The sequence below is a fragment of the Haliotis cracherodii genome, unplaced genomic scaffold (assembly GCF_022045235.1).
Source record: "Haliotis cracherodii isolate W230 unplaced genomic scaffold, xgHalCrac1.p SCAF_6, whole genome shotgun sequence".
NCBI classification, from domain to species: domain Eukaryota; kingdom Metazoa; phylum Mollusca; class Gastropoda; order Lepetellida; family Haliotidae; genus Haliotis; species Haliotis cracherodii.
In genome coordinates this window covers 7,296,649-7,323,938 of record NW_027266319.1, presented here as the reverse complement: position 1 = coordinate 7,323,938, position 27,290 = coordinate 7,296,649, and the positions used below count along the sequence as shown (strand labels likewise).

At 41.4% G+C, this 27,290-nt stretch overlaps 1 protein-coding gene across 1 annotated transcript; it reads right to left on the bottom strand.

Moving 5' to 3' along the window:
* Nucleotides 1–273: 273 nt before the first annotated feature.
* LOC139445218 (uncharacterized) lies at nt 274–23,242 on the bottom strand. The gene is made up of 6 exons (XM_071226356.1): nt 23,132–23,242; nt 15,490–15,608; nt 14,973–15,029; nt 13,761–13,900; nt 10,668–10,812; nt 274–2,692 (listed from the first exon to the last, which is right to left on the bottom strand). Exons 1-5 carry the CDS (start codon nt 23,190–23,192, stop codon nt 10,668–10,670), a joined length of 522 nt encoding a protein of 173 aa, XP_071082457.1. The 5' UTR covers nt 23,193–23,242; the 3' UTR covers nt 274–2,692.
* Nucleotides 23,243–27,290: the final 4,048 nt, after the last annotated feature.

The following is a 27,290-nucleotide window of genomic DNA, read 5'->3' as shown; positions in this document are numbered from 1 at the left end:
CGTGGGATTACTAGGGTAGAACTGGTCCCTAGAACCTCATGCTTGATGCACGAGTCGGCCCCGTGGGATTACTAGGGTAGAACTGGTCCCCAGTACCTCATGCTTGATGCACGAGTCGGGTACATCATTTCACCAACTGAAAATGTTATAACCACTCGGCTAACTCGAGGAATCATCGCCTTTACTATGGCAGAAACTAACCTCAAGAACGAGGAGAACACATAAATATTTTATTTTTATAATAAAAAAAACACAGATAAAAAGAACCTGAAATGTAAAGACTTAAATATTATGCATTTTGACCACAAGAACATTTAACTGATGGAAGCTCTGAGAATACAGGCTCTTTCTGATAAACACCGTTACAGTTCGGTTGCAAATCATACTTGAGCATGACATTTAACATGAAGTGATTGCATACGACTTTAGCTGATGTGCGTGTGCGTGTGCGTGTGCGTGTGCGTGTGCGTGTGCGTATGTATGTGCGTACGTGCGTGCGAGACATAGACTCTCCGCAGTAGGGGGGAAAAGGCACTGAATGATGTTCCTCTATATTCCCAACAGCCGAATTACACATGTAAGGGATTTGAAAACTTCTTTTCTTTTACCTATAGAAGGTACACACATGCCATACAAATAGTCCCACGACTATAACGCTGATCCTAAATACTAAACACACAGATGAATCACGTATAAACAATTTTCTTCCAAATATCTACTAAAAATGATGTTGATAGATGCATCTGAAATCGGTGTAACATCTTATCTATTACGTTTTAGTTTGATAAACCAATCTGGTAAACAAGATGTGTTGAAAATATACAACATCCCTCACTGAAATGACATAACACTGTACATTAATTATGACATATGTCTTTCTAACATTTTGGGAATACTTTGTATACTGAACACATCACACGATGCAAACGTGGACATGGAAAAAAGTGACAAAGGTTTCAGTAAAGCTTTCAAAACGTTTACGGTAGACATGTGGAGGACATTTCCACAATTGACGCATCAGCATCCATGAGCCGGTTTCCATTCACATCATATTACTAACTATATTTCCATCCAAATTCTCAAAAAATGCGTGCCGTGCGATTTTATTTTTCATATGTTAATTTTGTTACAAACTGTTTACGGTATATGTGTACATATACTGTCAACAGATGTGATTCACATAGAGCATGAATGTTTGATAGGACTATGTTTGATGAACGAAGGGAAGACACCGATAGTATATTTTATCAAGTGAGTGATTGATTGATTGAGTGAGTTTGGTTTTACGCCGCTTTTATTATATTCCAGCAATATCTCGGCTGGGACACCAGAAATGTGCTTCAAACCTTGTACACATGTTGGGAATCGAACCCGAGTCCTCGTCGTGACGAGAGAACGCTTTAGCCACTAGGCTATCAAGTGATAAACGAAGGGAAGACATATAGTCTTCATCAGTAGGTACTTGGCGACAGTAAAACGGTGTGAGGCGGGAGGGGATAATTCCTTTGTTAATATAGTATGGCCTTACACACTTGCGGATCTAAAGGGGGTGCAGGGTGCGCAAACCAACCTTTTCAGATGCCTTACATGTGCCCTTTAAGTCACTTCGTAACTTGGGTATTACGTGCACCCCCTTCCTTGGACCCGACTCTGTTACCTGGATTTAAGTAAGGTTACCTCGGCAACAGTTTTTGTAAGGGTCACCTTTCATACACACATATATATTATAAAATTCCAAACCGTTCCCAATCTCGAAAAATAACACTGTGCTATACTAAGCCATAATCTAAATGTACAGAAAACTCGATTTAATACAACCACAGAGTCATCGTTTAGTTTATGTATGAAATGTAACCGCTATGAAATAGAAAATGAATACCATTTTTTGTTAATTTGTCCATTTTATAAAAGTAGTGGACAAAATTTAATTCCAAAATATTACCATGTGCAAACATCTGTCCCAAAATTTGTCAGTCTTCTATCTACCAGAAATGACTATTATTAAAAACCTGTCCATATATTTAAAAAGACATTTACCTATGTAAATACAAAGGTAAAAAAACATGAACGTTTGTTGTAAGAAAATTTGTGCACGTGCATAGTATATATTATTCCTGTAAATGAACTCTGGGCCATGTGGCCTTCATCCATGAAATAAACTTCTTCTAAACTTCTTCTAAAACTGTACTATATGTTAAAAATGTCTCGTGGTATGTTGAAGTTTGCGAGTTCAAGTAAGGCCAAATACATTTCCAGTGTAAATATGTATACGTCAATAACAAGTACATACTGGTAACATCGTATAAAGTGGTAACTACTTCAGGTTCTCTGTGTTAACATATAGCGAGTTTGACATCAATTAGCCAAGAAACGACAAGAACTATAATATGAAAATACGATGCATAAGCAACAACATATGACAGCAGTGATAAAGCGATCTTAGCGACACTGTCAGTAGAAATGAAAGATTGCTTCGCGAGTGACGGTTTCCAACAATCATAATCAGTGTCATTGAGTCATGTCTAAGCTAACAGCCATCCTGTGTTGGAAAGTTACACGTTTTGCCCATGATGTTGTCTGTAGTATGGCTGTGGTGGGGTATGTGCCTGCTGCCAGTGTTGTGTTGGGGAATGGTGCCGCTCCCTACCACTACGCCATGCTGGGGCTGAATCACAAAACCTGGCTGGGACTCCTGAAACGAAACATAATATATTAATTGATAGTAATATACTAACGGAATTAAGTAACTGTCATTTAAAGAGGTGTAAATGTCATTGAAAACCATTATTGAAAACCATTTATCTATTATTTACAGACCGCCGTCATATAACTGGGATATTGAGTGCGGCGTTAAACAACAAACAAACCAAATGATGTACCAACACATCCCAGCACCCTCTTACTGATAATAACACAGCTTGTTCTGGTCGCTATGTGGCGGAAGCAATGCCGATATGGCATAACGTTTTAACTCACTGATCCAATGCTTTGCTTGTTTGTTTGTTTGTTGCTAAACGCCGCACTCAGCAATATTCCAGTTATATGACGGTGGTCTATAAAGTAATCGAGTCTGGACCAGACAATCCAGTGATTGACATCATGAGCATCGATCCACGCAATTTGGATACGATGACATGCATCAACCAAGTCAGGGAGCCTGACCACCCGACCCCGTCAGTCGCCTCTTACGACAAGCATAGTCGTCATTTACAGCAAGCGTGGGTTGCTGAAGTCCTATTCTAACCGGATCTTCACGGGTGATCCCATGTTGATCATAAGGAGAGACTAAACTGGATTTGATGCTCAGACTCTCGGCTTTTTGCGTGTCATCGTGCCCATATGGCGAGGATGTTGCTCATGTTTTCGGTCACTGGTTAGCCTGGTCCGGATCCACAGGCAGCCTCGTAATAGCTGTTGTTTGGTGACTGCGGCTACATAAAACAACATTCACTCATTCAATTAAGAATTGACTTTCACTACCTTCATAGAGTGAGGGGCAAACTGTATGAACGTCGCCACTGTTTGGCCCTCACTCTATGACGGTTCATACTCCAATGAACTCACACAAAGTGAAAGTCAATTCTTCTTATTTTTTTTCACAATTTCTTACCTCAAAGGATGCAGGCCAAGATCTAGACACAATTTTATTTGGTTCGTGTGACTTCATGTTTACACTCAGTCTGACATCCATACAACTACCAGATATATCGCGGAATAAAATAGTTCCTAAAAGAGAGAGGTGGCATGAGCGTATCGATGAACAACTTGCTCTTGAGAAACATCTTACGCAACACATGCGTTCAAATCATATTGGCACTAGTGAAGAGCAACCTCCTCGTGGTGAGTGCTGGGTAACGCTAATAGCTCTTCCCCCGTGTGGAACCGGGGCAGAATATTTCCACAGCCTCCCATTGCTGGTCGTATGAGGCGACTAAAATGGGCAACCTGTTTGCCGTGGGTTGCGTCCCTGTGTCGGCGGAGGACGGGAGTCTGGTAGTTGAGGGCACTGGTTCCTGGAACTGTGTTCCTTTGCCCAACACACTACTTCGACCCTTACTTCGCCTAGACGGGTGGTAAGATGGGCCCGGTCTTATCAATCGGCTGGTCATGCCAGGCCCTGTGCGTAATATTGTATATGCACTACTGTCTTGTATTATACTGTATATTTTGGTCTTGGCCATGCATACTTTGTATGTATTAACAATTTTTGATGGAATTAATTGCCTAGAGTCTTACGCCAGAAGGCGGTGGCTCATGGGCCAATCTGGTGATGTTGACCTCTGTATTCTGTATGTCTCCAGTTTCTTGTCATGGACTGAACCTGCCTGGCACTAAATCTGGTAGATAAATATAGCTGTACAAGTCATATTCGCTGGAGTATAACATCCCTGTATCCCTGGTGTTTGCATCCTGGATATCCGGTGCAATATAACACTGTCCTTGTTGACACTCGATGGCGGGTGGGGAACAGGGGTGCTGAATCATTTTCTTTTCAACATGGCTCTCCCACAATCTGGTTCATCTCGTAATGAAAAAAAGAGACGTCTTGAGGAAATTGAAATTTCAGCTGGAAATCGTTCTCAAAATATTGATTCCTGGGCTAAATTCCTGGTGATTGAGGCTACTGATAACCTACCCATCAAATTGAATCCTTTTGCTGTTTCTAAGGCTGTATCCGGGATTTGCGGTGAAGTCAAGAACGTCACCCGTCTCCGTAGTGGTTCGCTTCTTGTGGAGTGTGCATGGAGACAGCAATCTCTCAATCTTTTATCTATTTCTACATTTGCCAATATTGAGGTTGCTGTGTCTGTGCACAGAACATTAAATTCATGTCGAGGCATTGTTCGTGACAGGGCTCGTTGTCTGTCCGACATGTCTGAAGAAGAAATCGCTACGGAGTTGGAAGACCAGGCTGTTACTGCGGTTAAACGTTTCACGATAAAGAAAGATGGTGTCGTCACAAACACAAATACTTATCTCATGACGTTTGCCCGTACTTCTCTTCCCCAGTCAATTAAAGCTGGTTATTTCCACATCGGAGTGGATGTGTATGTCCCCAATCCACTCCGATGCTACAAGTGCCAACATATCGGTCATGGTTCCAAATCTTGTCGTAATTCTGTGATATGTCATCGTTGTGGTGACAATCATGAGAGCACTGACTGTAATCATGATTTGAAATGTGCTAACTGTTCTGGCTCACATGTTGCTTCATCTAAATCTTGCCCCATGTGGCAAATGGAATCTAAAATCATGAAACTAAAATGTGAAAGAAACGTTTCTTACGTGGATGCCAAAAAACTCATCAAAGATCAGTCAACAACTCAATCTACTATTTCTTACTCTGCTGCAGTATCCCGCCCAGCAGCAACATCATCCATTTCGTGTCAGACTGACTTGACATGGGTCAAGTCAGAAGAACCTGTTGTTACTGTTCAAATCCATCGACCTATTCCTGCCACTCAATCTAGTTCAGGATCTCAGACTGAGATTCAACCTGAGAAACATTCTCAAACAACAGAACCAGTAACTCAGTCAAAAAAATGGAAAAAGAAATTGAATAGAAAACAAGCACCGATCGTCCCTTCACCTTCAGAGGTTCCTTTACAGAACTCATTTGGGCCTCTGGACATGGAGGTTACTCTGTCCTCACCGGACAGGCGGAGGAGTAGTTCCTCCTCACATTCACGAGAGCGATCTCCAATTGAGCCACCATGCCTCAATTGTCCAACATAATCCAGTGGAATTGCAGAGGACTTAGGCATAATTTTAATGAGATACAATTATTAATACAGGATTTTCAACCGTCAGCATTGTGTCTTCAGGAAACATTCCTGAAAACTACAGATCAGTTCACCTTACGAAAGTACAATGACTATCATTCATTTTCTCCTCCAGGAGATAAAGCAACGGGAGGTTCTACTATCTTGGTGCGACAGGGGATAATACATAGTCCTGTCCCTCTACATACCAATCTTCAAACTGTTGCTGTTCGTCTTACTCTGCACATTGCTTTTACGCTGTGCTCTTTGTATATCCCTCCTTCTTCTGATATTCGACAGTCTGATCTTCAAAATCTATATGACCAGCTCCCAAAGCCCTGTATCATCATGGGTGATCTGAACGGACACAATCCGCTTTGGGGAAGTGCAAATACAAGTTCTAAAGGAAAAGTCATTGAGAAATTTATTTCTAACAACAACCTGTGTATATTTAATGATGATTCTGCCACATATTTACATCCAGCCACGGGCTCGTATTCTGCCCTCAATCTGTCACTCACAGACTCAAACTTGTATAATGAATTTGCATGGTCAGTCCATGATGACCTCTGCGGGAGTGATCATTTTCCCACTATACTTAAAATCCTACTGATGAGCCACCATCATGTAGGTGGAATTTTGCCAAGGCTAATTGGTCCTTATATGAGGTACTGTGTACTGACAAAATAAAACATGATATTTTCCAGAATATTCCGGATCCGATACAGTTGTTTTCGGATTTACTGAATGACATTGCTGACCAAACCATTCCTAAGTCCTCTGCGAATCCCCATATTCGTAAACCATGGTTTACAAATGACTGCAAACAGGCCAGAAAGTGTAGGAAGAAAGCAGAAAAATATTTTCGCCGACATCCTACAGTCCATAATTTGGATAGAGTTAAAATTACAAATGCCAAGGCACGACGTGCTTTTAAACAGCATAAGCGTCAATCTTGGAGGAACTATGTCTCCAAAATAAATTCCCGTACGCCCATGTCCAAGGTGTGGAACATGGTTCAGAAAATAAAAGGCAAAGGCTCAAAATCTTCTGTTCATCATCTTAAGGATGATGACACGTTATTAACAGATAAAACTGACATTGCCAATAAGCTTGGAGAAACGTTGGCAAAACATTCTTCAACATCTAATTATGTCCTGGAGTTTCAAAAAATTAAGAAACAACAGGAGAAGATCAAAGTAAATTTCACTTCTGATAATGGTGAAGACTATAATGAAGTCTTCTCATTACATGAGCTACACACCGCCCTTGGGCAAGCTCATGACACAGCAACGGGAGCTGACAACATACATTATCAGCTTTTAAAACATTTACCTGAATCCTGTCTGGAGACACTTTTAGATATATTTGATCAAATATGGATATCTGGGAATTTTCCTCCTTCATGGCATAATGCCATTGTAGTTCCGATACCAAAGCCTGGCCGGGATCATACTGATCCCTCTAACTATAGACCTATATCCTTAACAAGTTGCGTGTGTAAAACCATGGAGCGAATGGTGAATAATAGATTAATTTGGTATATGGAAACCAATAATCTACTTACAAATATCCAATGTGGTTTCCGAAAAAATCGAAGTACTATCAACCATCTAGTACGATTAGAATCCTTTGTGAAAAATGCTATTGTAAACAAACAGCATGTAGTGTCAGTCTTTTTCGATCTTGAAAAGGCCTATGATACTACTTGGAAGCACGGCATTCTAAAGGATTTACATGATTTTGGTTTGAGAGGCCGTTTACCTCATTTTATATCACAGTTTTTATCAGACAGGCAATTTCAAGTCCGAGTGGGTTCAACCCTGTCTGACCATTATACTCAGGATCAGGGTGTCCCACAAGGCAGTATTTTGTCTGTAACATTATTTAGTATCAAGATAAACAGTCTGTCAACCGTTTTGAATGATTCAGTTGATGGCTCGTTATTTGTGGATGATTTTAACATTTCTTGTCGCGGGAAAAACATGAACACTATTGAGAGACAACTGCAGTTGTGTCTCAATAAAATCCAGAAATGGTCGCTTGCTAACGGCTTTAAATTTTCTAAAACAAAAACTAATTGTATACACTTCCGCAGGAAATATAGACAGCACAAGGACCCTGAACTATTTCTATCTGGCACACCCATAAAGGTAGTTGAGGAGACCAAGTTCTTGGGGCTTATTTTTGACCGCCACCTGACATTCTTGCCACATATAAAATATCTCAAGGCAAAGTGCCTGAAAGCATTAGACTTATTGAAAGTCGTTTCAAACTCTAAGTGGGGAGGAGATCAAACAACCCTTCTCCATTTATACAGATCTTTGATCCGCTCAAAATTAGACTATGGTTCCATCATTTATGGTGGAGCCTGTAAAAGTAACTTACAAAAACTGGACTCAATTCATCACCAGGGCTTGAGGCTCTGTCTTGGAGCTTTCAGGACCTCTCCTGTTGACAGTCTCTATGTGGAGGCTGATGAACCTTCATTAAAACACCGCCGTTTAAAACTTGCTTTACAATATATCTCAAAATTAAAATCAAATCCGTCCAATCCAGCCTATGATTGCATATTTAATCCTCCATACGAGGACTTATTCCATACAAAACCGAAGCTTGTTCCTCCATTAGGGATTAGAATAAAACCTCATATAACAGCAGCAAATATTGACCTTGATTTTGTTGCACCATACCGTTTACTCTCTACACCTCCTTGGCAACTAGTCCACCCCGTTGTAGACATCACACTTACTAATTTTAAAAAATCAGACACAAATCAGTTGGTCTTTCAGCAAGAATATATCCATTTGAGATCAACGTACGATTCTCACCGCTCCATTTTCACTGATGGATCCAAGGATGGTGGCAAAGTTGCCAGTGCTACCAACGTTGGGTCAAAAACTATTTCTTCCAGGTTACCAAACAATTGTTCTATCTTTACTGCTGAGGCCAAGGCTATTCAAACAGCTTTGGAATATATTCAGACACAAAATATCTGCAAAAACTACATCATCCTCTCTGATTCTTTATCATGTCTACAGGCTTTAAAAAATGTCCACTCAAGTCATCCACTCATTCTTGATATTTTAGAATTACACAATACTCTGGCCACTGGCCAATACGACATCGTCTATTGCTGGTTACCCAGTCATGTTGGAATCACGGGTAACTCTATGGCTGATGCTGCAGCAAAAGCAGCTCTAAACAAATCTGTGACCCCACTTCTTTTACCATACAGCGACTACAAACCTTTAATTAGATGCTATATCAAAGACCTTATGCAAAAGAAGTGGGACACCCAAGTAGGTACAAATAAATTACATGCAATAAAACCAACTATCGGTTACACCTACTTGGGATGTCAGTCCAGATTTGAGGAGGTCATTTTACGACGATGTCGTATTGGCCATTGCAGATACACTCACGAATATTTGTTGAAAGATGAAGATCCTCCATTTTGTATCCCTTGTGATGACAGAATCACGGTCAAGCATGTCTTGCTTGACTGTGTTGATTTTGCCATCACAAGGGATAAATATTTCAAATCATCATCTCTCAAGGATCTTTTTTATAATATTAATTCTCATTTAGTTATTGGGTTTTTAAAAGAGATAGAATTGTTTCACAAATTTTGATGATATATATTGTATAAAATGAATGACCTTTTAAGAATTAGTAGAACGAAATTATATCTGAGTTTGTTACTGGCCGTATCCTCAAAGGGGGTTGACGTAGTGTAAAATTATTGTCCCCCTGAAAGGATATTGTAAGTCCATGTCATTCAAAGAATATTTCTGGATACTAGTGTTTTAAACGTAGTATATTTGTCTTTTTACTTGTGGCTAACTTTGCAAACAATCGCCAGTTGCTGAGGGTATGATGTAAATCCTGCTGGGGTCCATGCAGGTAGCAAAGGTACTGTAAGTCCCCATGGTCCCCAGTATGGTGGTCTGCCTTCAGTTGCTGACGATCTATAGCCCGTTTTTAAATTGTGTCGTTTGTTATGATCTGCTTATTTTATTGTTCTGAAACTAGTTTTACAATTAGAATCTGTGATATTTTGCTAGTTGTTATACTGTCCGTCGACGACAGGTTTTAATATATTATATAAATACATAACTTGCTCAAGTCACGATATGGCTGAAATAGTGCCGATGTGACTTAAAATTTAACTCACTCACTCACTCAAATCATATCACCATTGGATGAGAAAGGGATGTAAAGAACAACCTCAGTAAGTCAGTCACAATGACAGCGCATCGTAATATATACATCAAGTACAAGACGTCAAAATGGCCGGCACGATACACGTGACGGGAGAGATTTCCGAATTTGTTAATGAACCTGTGGCGGTTACATGTGTTAGTCATCACTAATCAACTGGCCGATCATTGAAAGGTGATTAAAGATGCGTCAAACGGACACTAAGGTAAATTTATAGTTCGAGACGGTCACCGTCAGCCTAGACACGGAGCGAGTCGATACTACAATAGTTTGGATGTGCATTTCTTCATTTGTTTAGGATGGGCCGTAGCGAGGATAGCCATTCATGCTCAAGCTCTCTGACGTTTCTCAATGTATACTGAAACGCTCAGATCAGGATGTAAGGTTCTAAATGATCAGAAAGAACGCTTATGTATGTTTTCGTGCTGGGTTATCCCAGTGGTTCCCCAGGAATGTGGAAGTAGTCCGTCAGTGTTTTCGTCATTTCAAGAACACGGTCTCGTCAAAAACGTATGAACGTCAACTTGTGTCGTTCACACACTTATGAACGACAATTTCGCGGTCATGTGACCGACCTCTCGTCCAATGGAAAAGCCGTATATCCTGTAAACGTCAAATTAAAAAAATATATTCACAGTTGACTATATATTTTTACACTTTTAACTCCCTATTGTATAGTACCTAGCGACCGCAGGTAAGCATCCCGCCTAGAATGGTGGCGACGAGTGTTGATATCCAGCCAACCACGACCATCACAATGATGCCGACAGCCATGCCGTTAATGGCGTTGAGGTCTTCACAAGTGAAGCCTGGCTTGGTTCCAGAGCTGTTAAAGATAGAACAAAACCTGACGGTAGAATATTATCAGATAATTGTTAAGTGTTCGTCCCATTATGAATTCAGTATGAACATACTGTAAACTACGTTTATAACGAACACGCTTATAACGAACTGTTATTTCCCAGGCCATTTGCTGTAATATAATATGCTATATATATGTTTATAACGAACTACGGTTATAACGAACTAAAATTAGTTGTCCCTTTGAGTTCGTTATAACCGTAGTTTACTGTAATAAGAAAATATGCACCCATGTTGATGGTGGCGAAAAATGAAACAAACAAGAAATGATTGTTCGATGGTGATGTATTTGATATGAGTATCATAGTTGTGCCTTGGACCCTACCTTTGCAGTATTTAGCGACTGTTTTCAGCTGAGTAACATTTTGATAACTTTTGTAATTTGTTGGTCAAATCCAATTTTCAAGTGTATATTTTCTTTCTCTGGCAATTTAGTTCTATTCAAGCCAACACTGCAAGTTATCTGAGACACAGCTATCACAGCTGTAACTCAACAGCGGATCCTGCATCCTGTACGGAGTGAGCAGTTGTGTGCCCCACTACAGGACATGGGGAGATAACTCTGGCAGTACGATGGCGTCACTTCCGGTTCTGGTGGTGAGCGCGTATCCAAGATGGCGGCATGTCCGGTTCCGGTGGCGTGCGCCTCCAAGAGGGCGGCACATCCGGTTCCGGGAGGAGGCCATAGAGAGCGCACGTAAAATCCTCCTCTTTCAATTTTTTTCTATTAAAAAAAAAGTGGAGGAGGGAGGAGGGAGGAGGGAGGAGGAGGGAGGCGGCGGCGGCGGAGGGTGAGGGGAGGGAGGCGGCGGCGGAGGGGGGAGGGGAGGAAGGCGGCGGCGGCGGAGGGGGAGGGAGGGAGGGAGGGAGGCGGCGGCTGCGGAGGAGGAGGAGGAGGGAGGAGGATGAGGAGGTGGGTTCTTTGTTTGGGTTTGAGGGTAGCGGCAGCAACTAACATTTTTAGTCCATTAGTCCTTATAACCCTTAACCCTTAAAACCTCCTGCCAATGGTGATCTCAAGTGGAGCATTTCTACTTCCAGTCCTGCCAGTGATGATCTCAAGTGGAGCATTCATTTTAAGTTCAAGAAAAAAAGCCTGTGAGGTGAGTCATATATCTTGGGTACCCTTAATATCTGTCCCTCCTGTTACCATCATTTTTCACATAACTATATTATCAACATATTGACATGTTGGTCACTTGTTAAAAGAAGTCAGAGTTTCCCAGTGAATATTCCACGTTCGTCCATTCAACAGGGAGTGTTACTTAGCATAAGACGTAAAATGACATATAATACTTACCCCCTGTTACTAATCCCATGCGATACAGCGGGGAAATATTAGTAACAGGAAGGATATTACATGCTTTTAGAAGGGGTCAAATGTAACACTTTCACACACTGTTTAACCACTGCAAAATGTTCAGCAAATTGTATATGTAGCTTCATACATTTCACATGTCTCTGAGCATGTTTTACTTAAAAAAAGTAACAGCAAGGACAATTTGAGCATGTAGTTAAACTGCAATGTATGAATAGTGGGTTATGTGATAGAGATATTGCATGGAAAATAAAGTGTTTTGTCCTTGTTTTCCAGATTTGCAGGGCTCTCTTTCAGCTACCGAGAAGCAGAGGCGAAACACGTGATCACGTGGAAAGACGTACCATTTACCTCATGTTACCACAATTATAAAGTTATCTCCATAGAAGGACCGAATTTTGTTACAAGAACATTTGACATTGACGCCTAATTCATAAGTTGAATTTGTTTCATTTGAAGACTATGGATATCTACATTAACACACCATGAATACTTGTATTAATTGCTTTTTTCAATTCTAGAGGTCTTGTCCTTCCTGTCACCAAACAGTTCCTCCTGTCACCCAGATGAGTGAGTGAGTGAGTGAGTATGGTTTGACGCCGCGTTTAGCAATATTCCAGCAATATCATGGCGGGGGACACCAGAAATGGGCCTCACACATTTTGTCACCCAGTCCAAAACGTAAAAGTAAATTTAATGAATTCAACATTTTGCTCAGTACTTGTGTCAAAGAACCAACATGGTCATACAAAATACTGTAGTAATAAAGTCTAAATAGCTAACACCTGGTGAAGAGTATATGACCAAATGATACTTAAAATATGGAAGGTAGCCTGCAGCATTCACATTTAAACAAAGACTGTAGTCAAGGTAGACACAATTTTATGGATAACAACTTCTTTAATACTGTAAAAAAACGACGTTTCGGTATAGGTCCTTATACCGATGTCAAGCAAGACTGAATGAGGGACATAGTACAGAATATATATAGTAGGTGGAGGATTAACAGTAGATTCCACCTATGTGTTCTCTGTCCATCGTGTTGTGACAGTATTATCCTTCTGTTGTCAACACTTACCCGTGTTATCCCACTCATGTATGCAGTTGTTACTGTTAATCCTCCACCTACCATTTATGTTCTGCACTATGTTATAAATCATTGAAAAGATAAACCTTTCATTTTAGTAAACTTACTTGGGTATGTCTACTTTTTCTGAAACATAAGTTTTACCTACGGTAAAAGAGGGACACTTGCCATTCAGTTCCCTTGTGCCAATTGGCATAATCAAAGCAGGAACAATGATTAAGGTGTGGAATTCATGTTTTTATATTCTCAAAAGGTCATGCAGTTGTAAAAAATACGTTTAGCACAAAAATGATTTGTCATTTTTGCCATGAAGAAAATCTAACATTTTCTGATCCACATACATAACACACTGATATAATCAGAAAGCGTGGGCCTATGGGTGTGGTCTTCGTTTCTTCTTATAGGAAACTTGTGTAAAGAGATTACCCCAAGAACAGTTTTGTCAGAAGGACAATGAATGTAAGGTGTCGTATTTTTAATTAATGTTTAGTGACGAACATATTCTTACCTGCACACACAATTGTTTCCATCGGTTTTGCAGGTTTCGGAGTCAGTCGCAGCCAATGCGCCTATTGCCAGTACACAAATAACGAAGATGATTCCCGTAATGACGAGCGTCAGGATACAGAATACCATCTGCGTGATGTACTGAAATACACAAGTTACTAATATTTATATCCCACGGGCGATGTTCAGTTGTCAATGTGGTACTGCACAATACTGATGACTAGAGCAGTAGCCACGGAGTCGATATATATTAATATGGTACAAGGTTTATGATGTACTGAACAGAAATAGATATGGTTATTGTTTTTAATTTTAAATATCATTATCATACCACCACTCATGGTCTTTCTGTTAGATGTTTGGTTTTCTCGCACACATCGTAGTACCATCTTAATACATTTGCATTCTTTTTCAATCTGACAACTATATTTGAATTGACTTCGAGTAACGAAATTCTAGTTCTTCATTTAGTAACTACATTTTGTATCTTAAATATAGAACGGTCATATCTCGAGTGTTAGGCGTCACTTAAAATCACATCTTACTTCTTGCTACTGCTAAACAAAAATATATGAGGACATCCCATTCCGGGTCACTTCAGAGCGACCTTTCTGCATACACATACATATACACATACACCTTCACACGCCGACATACACACATGCACGCACGCACGCACATCGACACACGTGCACCTACAAAAAACACACCCACATACACGCGCACACACACCGACACATAAACACACACATTGACACACAAACACAAACACACACAACGCCACATAGTGTACATATACACACACCCATGCACACACCGACACACACATAAACACGGACCGACAGACACACATACACACGTCGACACATACACACACCGACACTGAACCAGAATATCCGTACGGGGGCACGGGTGGCCCAGTCGTCTAAGGCGCCGCGATTCGCTGTGCAAAGTTGCGTCCCTTGGGCACGCCAGAATCCCGGTTCGCCACGAATATGTTTCTAGGTTTGTCAACACAATACCTGTGCTCGTGGGTTTCACCGAAGTGGTAAACGTCAGAGACCTGCATCACTTCGGGCTTTCCTTCCACATTAAGCTGACACGCCGTGATATAACTGGAATACTGTTAAAAGCGGCGTTAAACCCAACTCACTCACTCACTCAGAATATCCGTACAAATATGGGAGGTTAACTGAAGGGCATGGCTACTCACCCCTCCCTTGCAGCGTGCAAATGACGCTATGGCGCCGATGAGGCCAGGGATGATGAACTGTGAAGGAAACAAGTTTGTGACGGTCAGCGCATTTTGACGTGTCATCTGACATATTATTGGTGAAATTTCGTTTGTTGGGATTGTTGGCACATGACAACTTTTGTTCATTAAACCTGACGTCACGCAATATCGTCTTCGCTTATTTCAAGAACTGCACACAACTGTCGTGTTACCTTTTGAAGTGGTGATCCTCAGGAAACCTTGAGTGGTATACATTAAATCTGTTACTGCTTAAATTATTTTCTATCCAGATAATCCAATGAATGACATCATGAGCATCGATCTACGCAGCTGGGATACGATGACATGCATCAACCAAGTCAACGAGCATGACCGTTAGTCGCCTCTCATATGACAAGCATCAGTTGAAGATCAACTCTCACCCGGATCTTCACGGGTTATATTATGAATAATGATGGTAAACTGCCATGTGAGAAAATTTGTAATTGGTACCTACAGCGAAGCCTATGGACCATAAAGGGGACGATGCATACGCTGAAAATTGGTTGAAGCCTTCGTGGTTTTTGAGAGTCACCTGGTCAAAGAACGTATACACCAAGACGCTGAATGCGGTTCCTGCAAACATAATAATGACGCTTGTGGTACCTGAGACATATACACGCTGATAGTTTCGTTAGTGAATAACACGTGGTTATGACAGCAGGATCATGTTTGGGGTCGCCGGGCCCATGCTGTCAACCACTGGTTTATCTTCCCAAGAATCGACTATGTACAGGCCATCATCACCTAACTAGAATATTGCTGAGAGCGGCGTAAAAAAACAGTCGGATTCGAATTTCCCTCATGGATACAATGCGTGAAGCCCTTTTCTGGTGTCCCCCGGCGTAATATTTCTGGAATATTGGAATATTGATAAAAGCGGCGTAAAACCATACTCACCCACTCACAAATCTGTGTCACTTGTGGGCATATGGCAACGCTCTTTTGTCTACCTCATAGATTCATATATTTACATGTAGAATTCCCCCAATAATAATACTAAAAATGAGTATGAATATGATTGAAGCCATTTCAAACCTATTGCCACTTTTGTATTTTGGTATCTCCATATCTAATAGTAACAGTGTGAGAGGTAATATACTCTTAAAAAAAAAAGAAACGCAAAGCTAGATTTGTCTGAAGTAGGAAAATGCATTTTTACGAGGAACCGTACAAGGTATTGAGCTACATTGAACACTTGGTATCTGTAGTCATCTCACTTATCGTTACTTGGAAAATGTCCAAGTTGAAGGTCTGCTACCATCAATAACCCGTGTGTCCCCGTTGGAATCGATAGCGGCCTGACATCTCCTGTCCTTGGAAGAGACGAGTATGCGAATCACATCCTGGGGAACGGTAGCCAACTCGGCCTGCAACGCTAAAGGCAACTGCTGCAAGGTCTGGGGCTGTAGTTGACGTCGGCGTAGCCGTCTATCCAATTCATCCCACAGGTGCTCTATCGGGTTCAAATCCGGGGACCTGGAGGGTCAGGGGAGAACATGAACGTTGTTGTTGTGTAGACAGGCTCTTGTGATCCGTGCTGTATGCGGTCGAGCGTTGTCCTGCTGGAATACACCGTTGCTGTTGGCTGCAATTGGGAGGATGTGTGGTAGGAAAGATTTGTTGATGTATCGTTGAGCCGTAAGATTGCCCTGGATATGGACCAAACTTGTCCTGCCATGATGAGAGATATCCATCCACATCATAACGCTACCCTCACCAAACCTGTCCATTTCCAGTACGCAGTTTCCGGCGTAACGTTCTCCCTGACGTCTGTAGACCCGTGCTCTTCCATCCCCTCGACGGAGGAGAAATCTTGATTCGTCGCTGAACCAGACATCAGCTGAGGTCATACCCTGTGTTAACGACACCAATGCAGTCGTTGTTGACGATGTCGTCGACTCAATAGAACGCGTCGAACAGGACGCCTTGCTCGTAGACCTGCTGCTCTTAAACGGTTTCGTACGGTCTGATCGGAGATTCTGTGCAGTCCGGGTATTTGGGATGCGGTTGAGGTGGCGGTGGTCGTCCTTTCACGTTGGTGGCGCAGTTTGATGTAGCGATCTTGGGCGGGGGTGGTTACTCTTGGTCGTCCCGACCTTGGCCGATCACATGTTGACCCATCGAAACCGATCCCATAACCTTGTGATGGTGCTGGGCGGCACATTGAAAACCCTGGCTACAGCTGATCGGGATTCCCCTGCTTGCAAGCGGCCTGTGACGTTGTTTCTTTGCACTTCTGTTAATCTTGGCATGTTGTTGAACTGTCACTGTTCGATTGACGCAGATGCCAGGCAATCAAAAACCCTGCACTTTATATACAGTTCATAGTGCTACTGCACGTGCAGCTCAATGGCCCTTTTGTGCACTGGGTGCGTTTTTCCAAATCGTACGTGTTCCCTGGCTAATGGTTTGCATGTCCCTGTTGTGATAATGTTGATCGGGGAAATTTGTCACTGACTCTAAAACACATTTAACCTCTTCATCTTGCAAATCTTGGTCCGCTAATTGTGCTTTTATCGCTAAAAATATCCGTTTTGCGTTTCTTTTTTGGAAGAGTATACTTTCAGGTGAGACTTGCTCTGAGGATTTACATTTCAATTGTAAGACCTAGGTTTTACAATTGAATGTTTATAAACTGGCCTTTTTCATGTGAAAATATCAGTTGATTTTTTATTTTTTAAAAGTCATATTAATTTCACATGAAATTCCACGACGAGAATCGAAAATGCAACCTCACACATCGTTTTTAGTTTTGTAACGCACTGTTTTCTCACGGAGCCACCAAGGGGATGGAAGGATGTTCAATTTTAGATATCATGACTCTCGCACGCTCTCACTGAATTCGTTTTATTCCGCGACACGCTGTATCTTTTCACTATACGACAACCCGATGTTTCTTGCATTTATACGGTTCTTAAGTCCACCTCCTCGGGGTTTTTTTGATATATGAAACCCAGAGCTCGGAAAGAGGAATCGGACCTCAGGTTTATCCCTCGTGTTTTACACTTTCAACCAAAACCTCGGAGTCGTGTTTTATCCTTAACCTATAACTATTGCGCGAGCACATTTTAAATAAGATAGAAGTCAAGGCTCACTAAATTCAATGTTTATTCCTAATAAGGATATTTCCCATCTCAAAACACAAACATGTTGTGGTTAACTTTTGTCCGAAAGCATGTAGAACCCAGTTTGGGGCAAACCCTTGTCCAGCTGCTTCGTCTCGCTCACATTCGTGACCAACTCGTGTTATTCCGGGACAAGCCGAATAGCGACTCGTGCCCCTCTCGTGGCCATTTTTGCAACCGGGTTCCGTCTTAGCGCAAACGGGCATACCTAAAACAATTGTCAACTCGTTGCGCAATGGTTTACATATATTTCCCCATATATCATTTATATTTGAGATGCAATTAAAAGCACATCAGGACATGCGAAATTATACAGTATGATTGAACACATTTAAAAAAATTATTTCTGAGGGATTCTTTGACGAAGAACTTGAAATCATGCGCGCATTCTCATTGGTTTGTCGTATATTCGCACATAACATTCATCGATAGGGGGACGAGTCTTCTTGCAGGTTACGGAAAGGCGCGAGTGGTGACGAATGGTCTCGCTCAGTCTGAACACAAAGTAGTTCCCATGCAAACAAAAGAACGGACACAATGAGCTCAGTGTGTCGCTTATCAACGGTGGAGAGACAGGTGTTGAGATACTACAACCGTACGTCACATGTGTGTTGAACGAGTATGACCTCGTTTTATTAATTTTGACCGCTAATGAAAGGTAACGCTCTGGAACATTTAAACATTTAAACATTAAACCGTTATCAGTAGTGCTAGTTACCCGTATTGTCAGTTACTCGTAGTTCTGCTTATCGTTAGTGCTCTTTACCACTTGTGCTAGTCACCTGTGGTGCGAGTTACCCGTATTGCTAGTTACACGTATTTCGAGTTAGCCGGAGTGCGAGTTTGCCGTTGTGCGAGTTACCTGTAGAATGAGTTACTCGTTGTGTTAATTACCCGAAATGCCAGTTACCTGTATGTCGAGTTAACCGTAGTGTGAGTTACCCGAAGTGCTTCTTCCCAGTGCTGATATTAACCCGTACAACTGCGTCAGTTTGTTAACGCGAGCCAATTATATTAAGTTTTCGCATTAATTTCGCATTACACTATGTTACACAGTACCTGTGTCGGCGCTACCAACTGTATGCCGATATTAGTGGTACATTCATGAGGTCAATGTCGGAGAGGCTCTGTTCAATTGCATCCAGTTCAATGATGGGCCTGGTATTTTTGTTTGTTTTGATAACAGTAAACATAAATGATCACTTATAAACCTCCAGTGACGTCATCCTATTGTTCTCCAGTAGGGTTAAATCTTATAAACAGAGATGTTATAATACCCCAGGGATTTAATTAACACGTGTTTCTCGAGAGAATTTTTGTGTGCATTTTAACACAATGTAATGAAATGTAAAATCAAATGACAAATGTTTTCTTTATATTCCCAAAGATCGAACACTCAACCTTCGTATCACAAGGCTACAGAGGCGCCGACGAATCACAATGCTCTTAAGAAAGTCTGTTTCAAGTACCGTACGCAAGAAACATTGAGGTTCATGGTTCATCGAAAGAATGTTTGAAACGTAAAAATGTTGATAAATGTTGTATCAAGTTTCTTTTTTCGGTTTATAAGTTAGATAAAACACGCCCCCTAGGGTTTTTATGATATTTAAAACCCTAATCCTTGGGATAAAACCTCGGGGCTGGCGTTCCTCCGTTTGTCCCGCGGATGCGCGTTCTAAATATAGTGAAAGCTCTCGGACGTGCTTCATGCTGCATATAAAGTTCGTTTGCTAAATTTCCGTCATATGTCAAATGAAACAATTAGACGCATACTTTATTGCCTTTGACATGATATATAAGCTCAATAGAGACGTAAAATACCACACGCATCAGCGTCAGCGGAATCTGTCCAAACCTTGTTGTCATGCATTAGATCAGATCTGCCTAATTGGAGTGGATGAAATAATGCCACGGCAATAACCATTAGTGTTTGGCATGTGGGACCGACGGTGGCATTATGTCGAGCCATAGGAACAAAACATAACGCGTTATGGGACATCATACACCGCTCTGTCTGAATTCCAAATGGAAGAGAGATGCTGACATGTCTGTGCACTCGAATTGGAATTGCAGATTTAATTTGTGCCATTGCTGGGAACATAGCTGCATAGGAGAGGGCTTGGACGAGTCCAAATTTAATACCCGGTACCCCCCCCCTTCCCATTACCCGACCCTACCCGGGTACCCACTGTAGGTCTCAGGTGATGTCTCAAAATGTCCGATTGGGAACATTTGTAGCATAGCCCTGGCAAACGTATTAAGATGTATGTGTTGAACAACCTGGTCATTGATGCACTGAAGTTGAATTAAGTTATATCTGTATTCAACCATATGAAAAATCATAAGGAATGGGTGCATAGTCAGAAAGAAATGCGAACATTAGTGACTTGTAGTGTAACCATAGAGTTCTAGATCATTTTTGTCAATAAAAAAATATATCACGTGACTAACCACGGGTCCGGGTAGTCCTGTGGGTACCCGGGTCCTACTCAGTACCCACCCGACCTGGGTACCCGAGTTACCCGTCCCAGCCCGATCAGGAGATGTTTTAAAAAGATCATGTCGAAAATGTAAACGTTTGCTATGGGAGAACAGATAACGGATAAAACTCTGTAAGATTTAGTTGATCTGAAATTGATTCAGCCCTTAAGTTGCATACGCCTTAGGGGTTCTATGTCAGTGGTGCCTCAATGTACAGAGGAAAAAGACGTCCAAGAGCGTCAGATAAACAGTGGGAACCAAATTAAGGGTCATTCATACAGAACGCATCACTGAAAATCTATACACAACGGGTGAGCAATTCTTGCCCAATCTGAAATCCCGCTGAGAATGAGTAAGTGAGTATTGTTTTACGCCGCGTTGAGTGAGTGAGTGAGTGAGTTAAAATTTAACGTCACATCGGCATTATTTCAGCCATATCGTGACGAGAAAACGTTCTATATTCAAAATACATACATTGAGATCATAAAAACCTGTTGTCGAAGGACAGTAAAATAACTAGATTTATCACAGATTGTATTTAAAACTAGCAGATAATCATTTAAATATAACTCCATACGGAACAATACAAGATAAAAGGGAGCTATAGATCACCAGCCACTGAAGTTAGATCACCACACTGGAGTCCATGGGGACTTACTGTACCTTTGCTACGCCGGTTTTAGCAATATTCCAGCAATATCACGGCGGGGCACACCAGAAATGGGCTTCACATGTACCCATGTGGGGAATCGAACCTGGGCTTTCGGCGTGACGAGCAAACGCTTGAAGCACTAGGCTACCCCACCGCCCCGGGTGAGCAATTACTGCCCCATTGGAAATCCCGCCCTGGATGAACGTTAGGGGGTTGTTGGGTTGTCAGCAAAATATGATAGTCCCAAGACATTTTGGATATTATAGATCAACAGTTATTATTGAGATACGTCAATGACATCCATTGATCTGCTTTTCTGTTTTTGACGTGCAGGTACGTAGGGGTAGCGTGGTGGTTAGAGCATTCGCTCGTCACGCCGGAGATCCGGGTTCGATTCCCCAGATGGATATAATGTGTGAAGCCTCTTTTTTGGTTGGTTGGTTGGTTGGTTTGTTCTTTTACGCCGCACTCAGTAGTATTCCAGCTATATGACGGCGGTCTTTAAATAATCGATTCTGGACCAGACAATCCAGTGATTGACATCATGAGCATCGATCCACGCAATTGGGATCGATGACGTGCATCAACCAAGTCAGCGAGCCTGACCACCCGATCCCGTTAGTCGCCTTTTACGGCAATCATGGGTTGCTGATGACCTATTCTACCCCGGATCTTCACGGGCCTCATTTTTGGTGTCCACCTCCGTGATATTGCTGAAATGATGCTTAAAGTGACGTCAAACCATATTTACTCACTTGTTAACATGTTCTTCACTATTTGAGTGAATGTCGTATCATGTCACACCTATAAAATCGATATTTGAGTGAGTGAGGTGTGTCGTACGATACTTCAAATTGTCACACTGTCCAGTGTTTTGATCCCTAAAACAACACCCCAATAACAACAAGCGACATCATCAGATTTTTATTGTTTCGTGGTAAGACGCCGATTATGAGACCATGACGAGAAGTGAAGTATTCAGATTCTGGGGTATCACTCCACGAATCGTTATCATATCAAACAAAGACAATGCATATCGATGTTCAAAATTGTTCTGATCTGTCTTAGGTTCACGATATGTAGGCCTGCATACACGAGGTGTGGATAGTCTGTCATACAGACCATGAAACAAATATATCCAATATAGCCCACGCAAGTTTATAAAAGTTGGCAAGTCTAGATCACTGTAGTTTCGGGAAGAGAGTCACTGGGCTCTTTTCTAATATATTTATCAAAATAAATCACCAACTGTTACTTTCTGTAATATTTTCATTTCAGAATCTAGATGTTAGTTAAGTGCTACGGAGAGGAGTTTTGAAACGACAACGCGTCTAACTTAACGATGGCAACACACATTCTTCACTATATTTGTGACATATCTTACATCACCCCTTCGGCTCACACTCACCTTATAGTAGGTCAGATATTGTGCACACTGTCCAAATTATCAAATATTGACCATTTAATGTTTGTTTGTTGCTTAACGCCGCATTCAGTTATATGACGGCGGTCTATAAATAATCGAGTCTGGACCAGACAATCCAGTGATTGACATCCTGAGTATCGATCCACGCAATTGGGATACGAAGACATGCATCAAGCAAGTCAGCGAGCCTGACCATACGATCCCGTTAGTCATCTCTTACGGCAAGCACAGGCGCCTTTTACGGCAAGCGTGGGTTGCTGAAGACCTATTCTGACCCAGATCTGCACGGGTTGACCATTCAATGAAAACAATCACATTGCAATAAGCTGTGTGCCATGCGGATGATTTATTCGATATAATACAATCGTATTGATGCAATAGTTATACACTGATAAAAGACAAGATGACGTACCTGACCCAATCACAATGGCGCAGATGATTCCATTAGCGATGTTTATCCGTGTTTTAGACATGTTGAATAAGAAAATTCGACTGACAGTTGTGATGCAGATGTGTTGAATGTCCGATGTTGGAGCCTCGTCGCGGATCTACATAAAAAAGGTCGCTCTGGAACGACATGTGGTCACGTGACAAGAGCGCTACGGCATTACCACACAACTCGGTGAACTGAGGTGTCGACCTGGGATTGCCCAACGCTTCATCTCGCATATACATGGATGGAAACAATTTACTCATAGAAAACTCAAAACCGAGAACAGGGAAAATGCTTGTAAGGCAAATTCAGCTGCGAAATACATTTGTCATTCGGCAGAGTCAAATATAAATTTCAAAGCAACTTTCAGTCGACTTGTGTGGTGAACCACAAAACGTTGGAACAAATGTATATCTATATCACCAATCCAGAATATGTCTTGAAAGTTAACACTATTTGTCAATAACATTGTTAAAGAGGTGACTAGCTTCAAAAATGCTGATCAAGCGTAAAGTATAAACGTTAATTAACAGCTTAGTATCATTCCTGTAATGTTGCTAATATACAATAAAGTGTGCCTGTTCTTAGTGTGTGTGACATGGATACACATACCGAAGAAAAAAACAGGTACAGTAAAGTACGGTTATAACGAACTCAAAGGGACTACTAATTTTAGTTCGTAATAACCGTAGTTCGTTATAAGCATATATACAGCATAACTACAGCAAAAAGTCGGGACCAAAAAAGTAAGCTCGTTATATCCGTCCGTTTGTTATAAGCGTGTTCGTTATAACCGTAGTGTACTGTATCTTAATCAGTTGTATCTCATCAGCAAGTGTGAATCAAGTCCTGACGTGCACAAGCAGCCATGTATCACGACGTTCCAACCATATTACTAAACGTGCCCCAAGATGAGGCAGCATATGCATTCTTCTTTAAAACCTGTCTACTGTCTAACATTACCAAAGATAAAGCTGTGTGTTTTCGTTGCAAGACCAGTGCATATGCATGTATTCATGAGCGGGAGTGTGTCGGTGTGCTGCTGTCCTCTTCATTCAGGAATAACGCCAACTCGATTGTTATTTGCTTGATATTGATCGTCGATGCCGGTTGATGATACAATACAGACTGACGGCAGAACCTACCAAATATACTGGTCATTTTATGCAAGTTCCGTATGCTCTTCAAGGCCTTTGTCTATATAATATGCAGATACTATTTCTTGTTGTTGTTCTGTTACTATGCAGTGATGATATTCACTCCAATCCAGGCCCAGTTGAGTTAAATTTTGTTCAGCTCAATGTGCACAATAAAAAAGATAAAGTTGACTTAAATCATGCGGAACTAGTTGATGTTGAGTGTTGTTTAACGCCGCACACAGCAATGTTCCCTAATCGATCAGTCTATTGGCAAAGCTATGGAATTAAATATAAACACAAATACAAATAGACAAATAGCGGATCAGCTGATATCAACAAATGGTTTAAAACAATTAGTTATTGAACCAACTAGGCTAACGCAAAGCTCAAGTACACTTACAGACCTATACAAAGTAGGGGATACTCGGACACAACATACAATTTCCTTAATAGTAAGCTAAATTTGTTTCTAGTCACAGCTGTATCTTAATAATTTTGAAGGACGATAGGCTTAAGAAGGGAAATTTCCCATATTCACAAGAAACTTCTGCCAAACGCAGTCGTTGGTTTGGTTGGTTGGTTTGTTGTTTAACGCCGCACTCAGCAATATTCGAGCAATATGACGGCGGTCTGTAAATAATCGAGTCTGGACCAGACAATCCAGTGATTAATATCATGAGCATCGATCCACGCAATTGGGATCGATGACATTCATCAACCAAGTCAGCGTGCCTGACCACCCGATACCGTTAGTCGCCTTTTACGACAACTATAGTCACCTTTTACGGCAATCATGGGTTGCTGAAGACCTATTCTATCCCGGAATCTTCAGGCAGTCGATAGGGGCGGTCGGGTAGCCTAGTGGTTAAAGCGTTCGCTCGTCACGCTGAAGACCCGGGTTCGATTCCCGACATGGGTACAATGTGTGAAGCCCATTTCTGGAGTCCCCCGCCGTGATGTTGCTGGAATATTGCTAAAAGCGTCGTAAAACCATACTCACTCACTCAGACAGTCGATTGTACGACTTCGACTATGTCATGAGCATGTGTCTATGTGTCCCTGTCAAACAGCGATGATAAAGAAGATGTGGCCTCGATCCTGAGAGATCTTGCAAACATATTTCAGAATGATGTTTGTCCAAAACTGGAAGGCAGAGAAAATGAAGAAATAAATCAAGATCTGGCATTGTTATCCTTCTTGCTGTCAAAGCACTTGAATATTGTTTTCTGATAATACTAAGTCTGTTATGTTGAACTTGAATACCTTTTGTCACATTGTCTACTGCACTGCAGTACCGTCGTCTCACACTGACCTTAATATTACTTTTAATTACCAGGTAGATGTTTTGAACAGACATATATACATGTCCAATGGTTTATATATTTCAAATATAATAATTTGTTTTCACCAGCTATCCATGACTCCTGGCCACAGAAGATTATAACACTAAAGGGAGAGAAAACACGCGTCTGGGTGAAATCAGTTTCCTGTAAGAGGATTTGCGAGAAACATGAAAACAAATTTGGAATGTAAAATTCACCTATTATTTCCTTTCTGGAGATACCCAGGTCGGACACGGTTTTACACTGGGTACCCAAGCATGCCACCTTTCTGTGGTCGGTACAGTTATGGACCCGTGAAGATTCCGGGGTAGAATAGGTCTTCAGCAACCCATGCTTGCCGTAAAAGGTGTCTATGCTTGTCGTAAAAGGCGACTAACGGGATCGGGTGGTCAGGCTCGCTGACTCGATTATTTACAGACCGCCGCCATATAGCTGTAATATTGCTGAGAGTGGCGTTTAAACAACAAACCAACCAACCAACGGTACAGTTAAGTGCTTCTGTGCTGCCTACACCCAATAAGTCATGTATGTCAATGACTCCTGCTTTTGTGCTACTCATGATTCGATTGAAACTGAAAATCAGTTTGGTTGATCCGGACTTGGCGTGTCAAGACAGCATGTTGGGGAATTGTTAACTTGCGCACTGCCACAATTGGCTAAGAAACTAGCGTGTTTCATTAGCTGGCCAGATCATTTCTAAAGGGGGTGTTATTAGACGTATGCCAAAAGTGATCAAAGAAACATACAGAAATACCAGAGACATGGACGTTATGAAGTCTTTATTGAAAAGCCCGGTAACTTCACAGCAAGACTAATGATATGGTCAAATCACAGGAGCCACAATAATATCAAGATTTTAGTTCCAATTTCACCATTTGGAGTTGTTAGATTTGAGTCAAGAGCCCTAGGGGTCATGGTGTCTGATAATGTCAGTACACAACGGTCTGGTTTTGTACCTTTCGAACATTGGGACCTTCTTTCGGCTGATCGTGGCTTCTAAATCTAAAATCAGATGAACTGGCTGCATCTGATGCAACTTGCAATCCCTGTATTTAGACGCGGAAAATCTCAGTTAATTCCCAAAGAGATTGAGACAGGTCGTAGACTATGGCGAGTGAGAATTCACGTGGAGAGGGCAATACAGAATAAAGAACTTCATAATCTTAAGTACAACAATGAAATGAACCTTGTACCTCAAGCAGTAAAACATCATCACTTTCTGCAGTGCAATTTCCAACCTCCATCCCAAACTTGTGGATTGCTTCCTGTTTACTTGGGCCTGTCGAAAAAGGCGTCCAGCGGGATCGGGTTGTCGGGCTAGCTGACTTGGTTGATGTTTTGCACTGTTTCCCGATTGTGTATATACTCATGATGTCAATCACTGGAATGTCTGGTCCAGGATAGATTATTTACAGACCGCTGTCACGTAGCTAGAAAATTACTGAGTGTGGCGTTAAGAATACAAACAAACCATTAACGAAAAATACTATCACATTGTAAAAAACACACACTATTTTATGTTAGTTAATGTTGTATACCCGGTGTACGGGTTACATGATACAAGATGAATCGGGAATTGCATCGGACATAATTTTTGTCAGTGAAGCGGTAAATTTGGAAATGTCACATTATATAACTTTTCAAAGTTTGACTGAG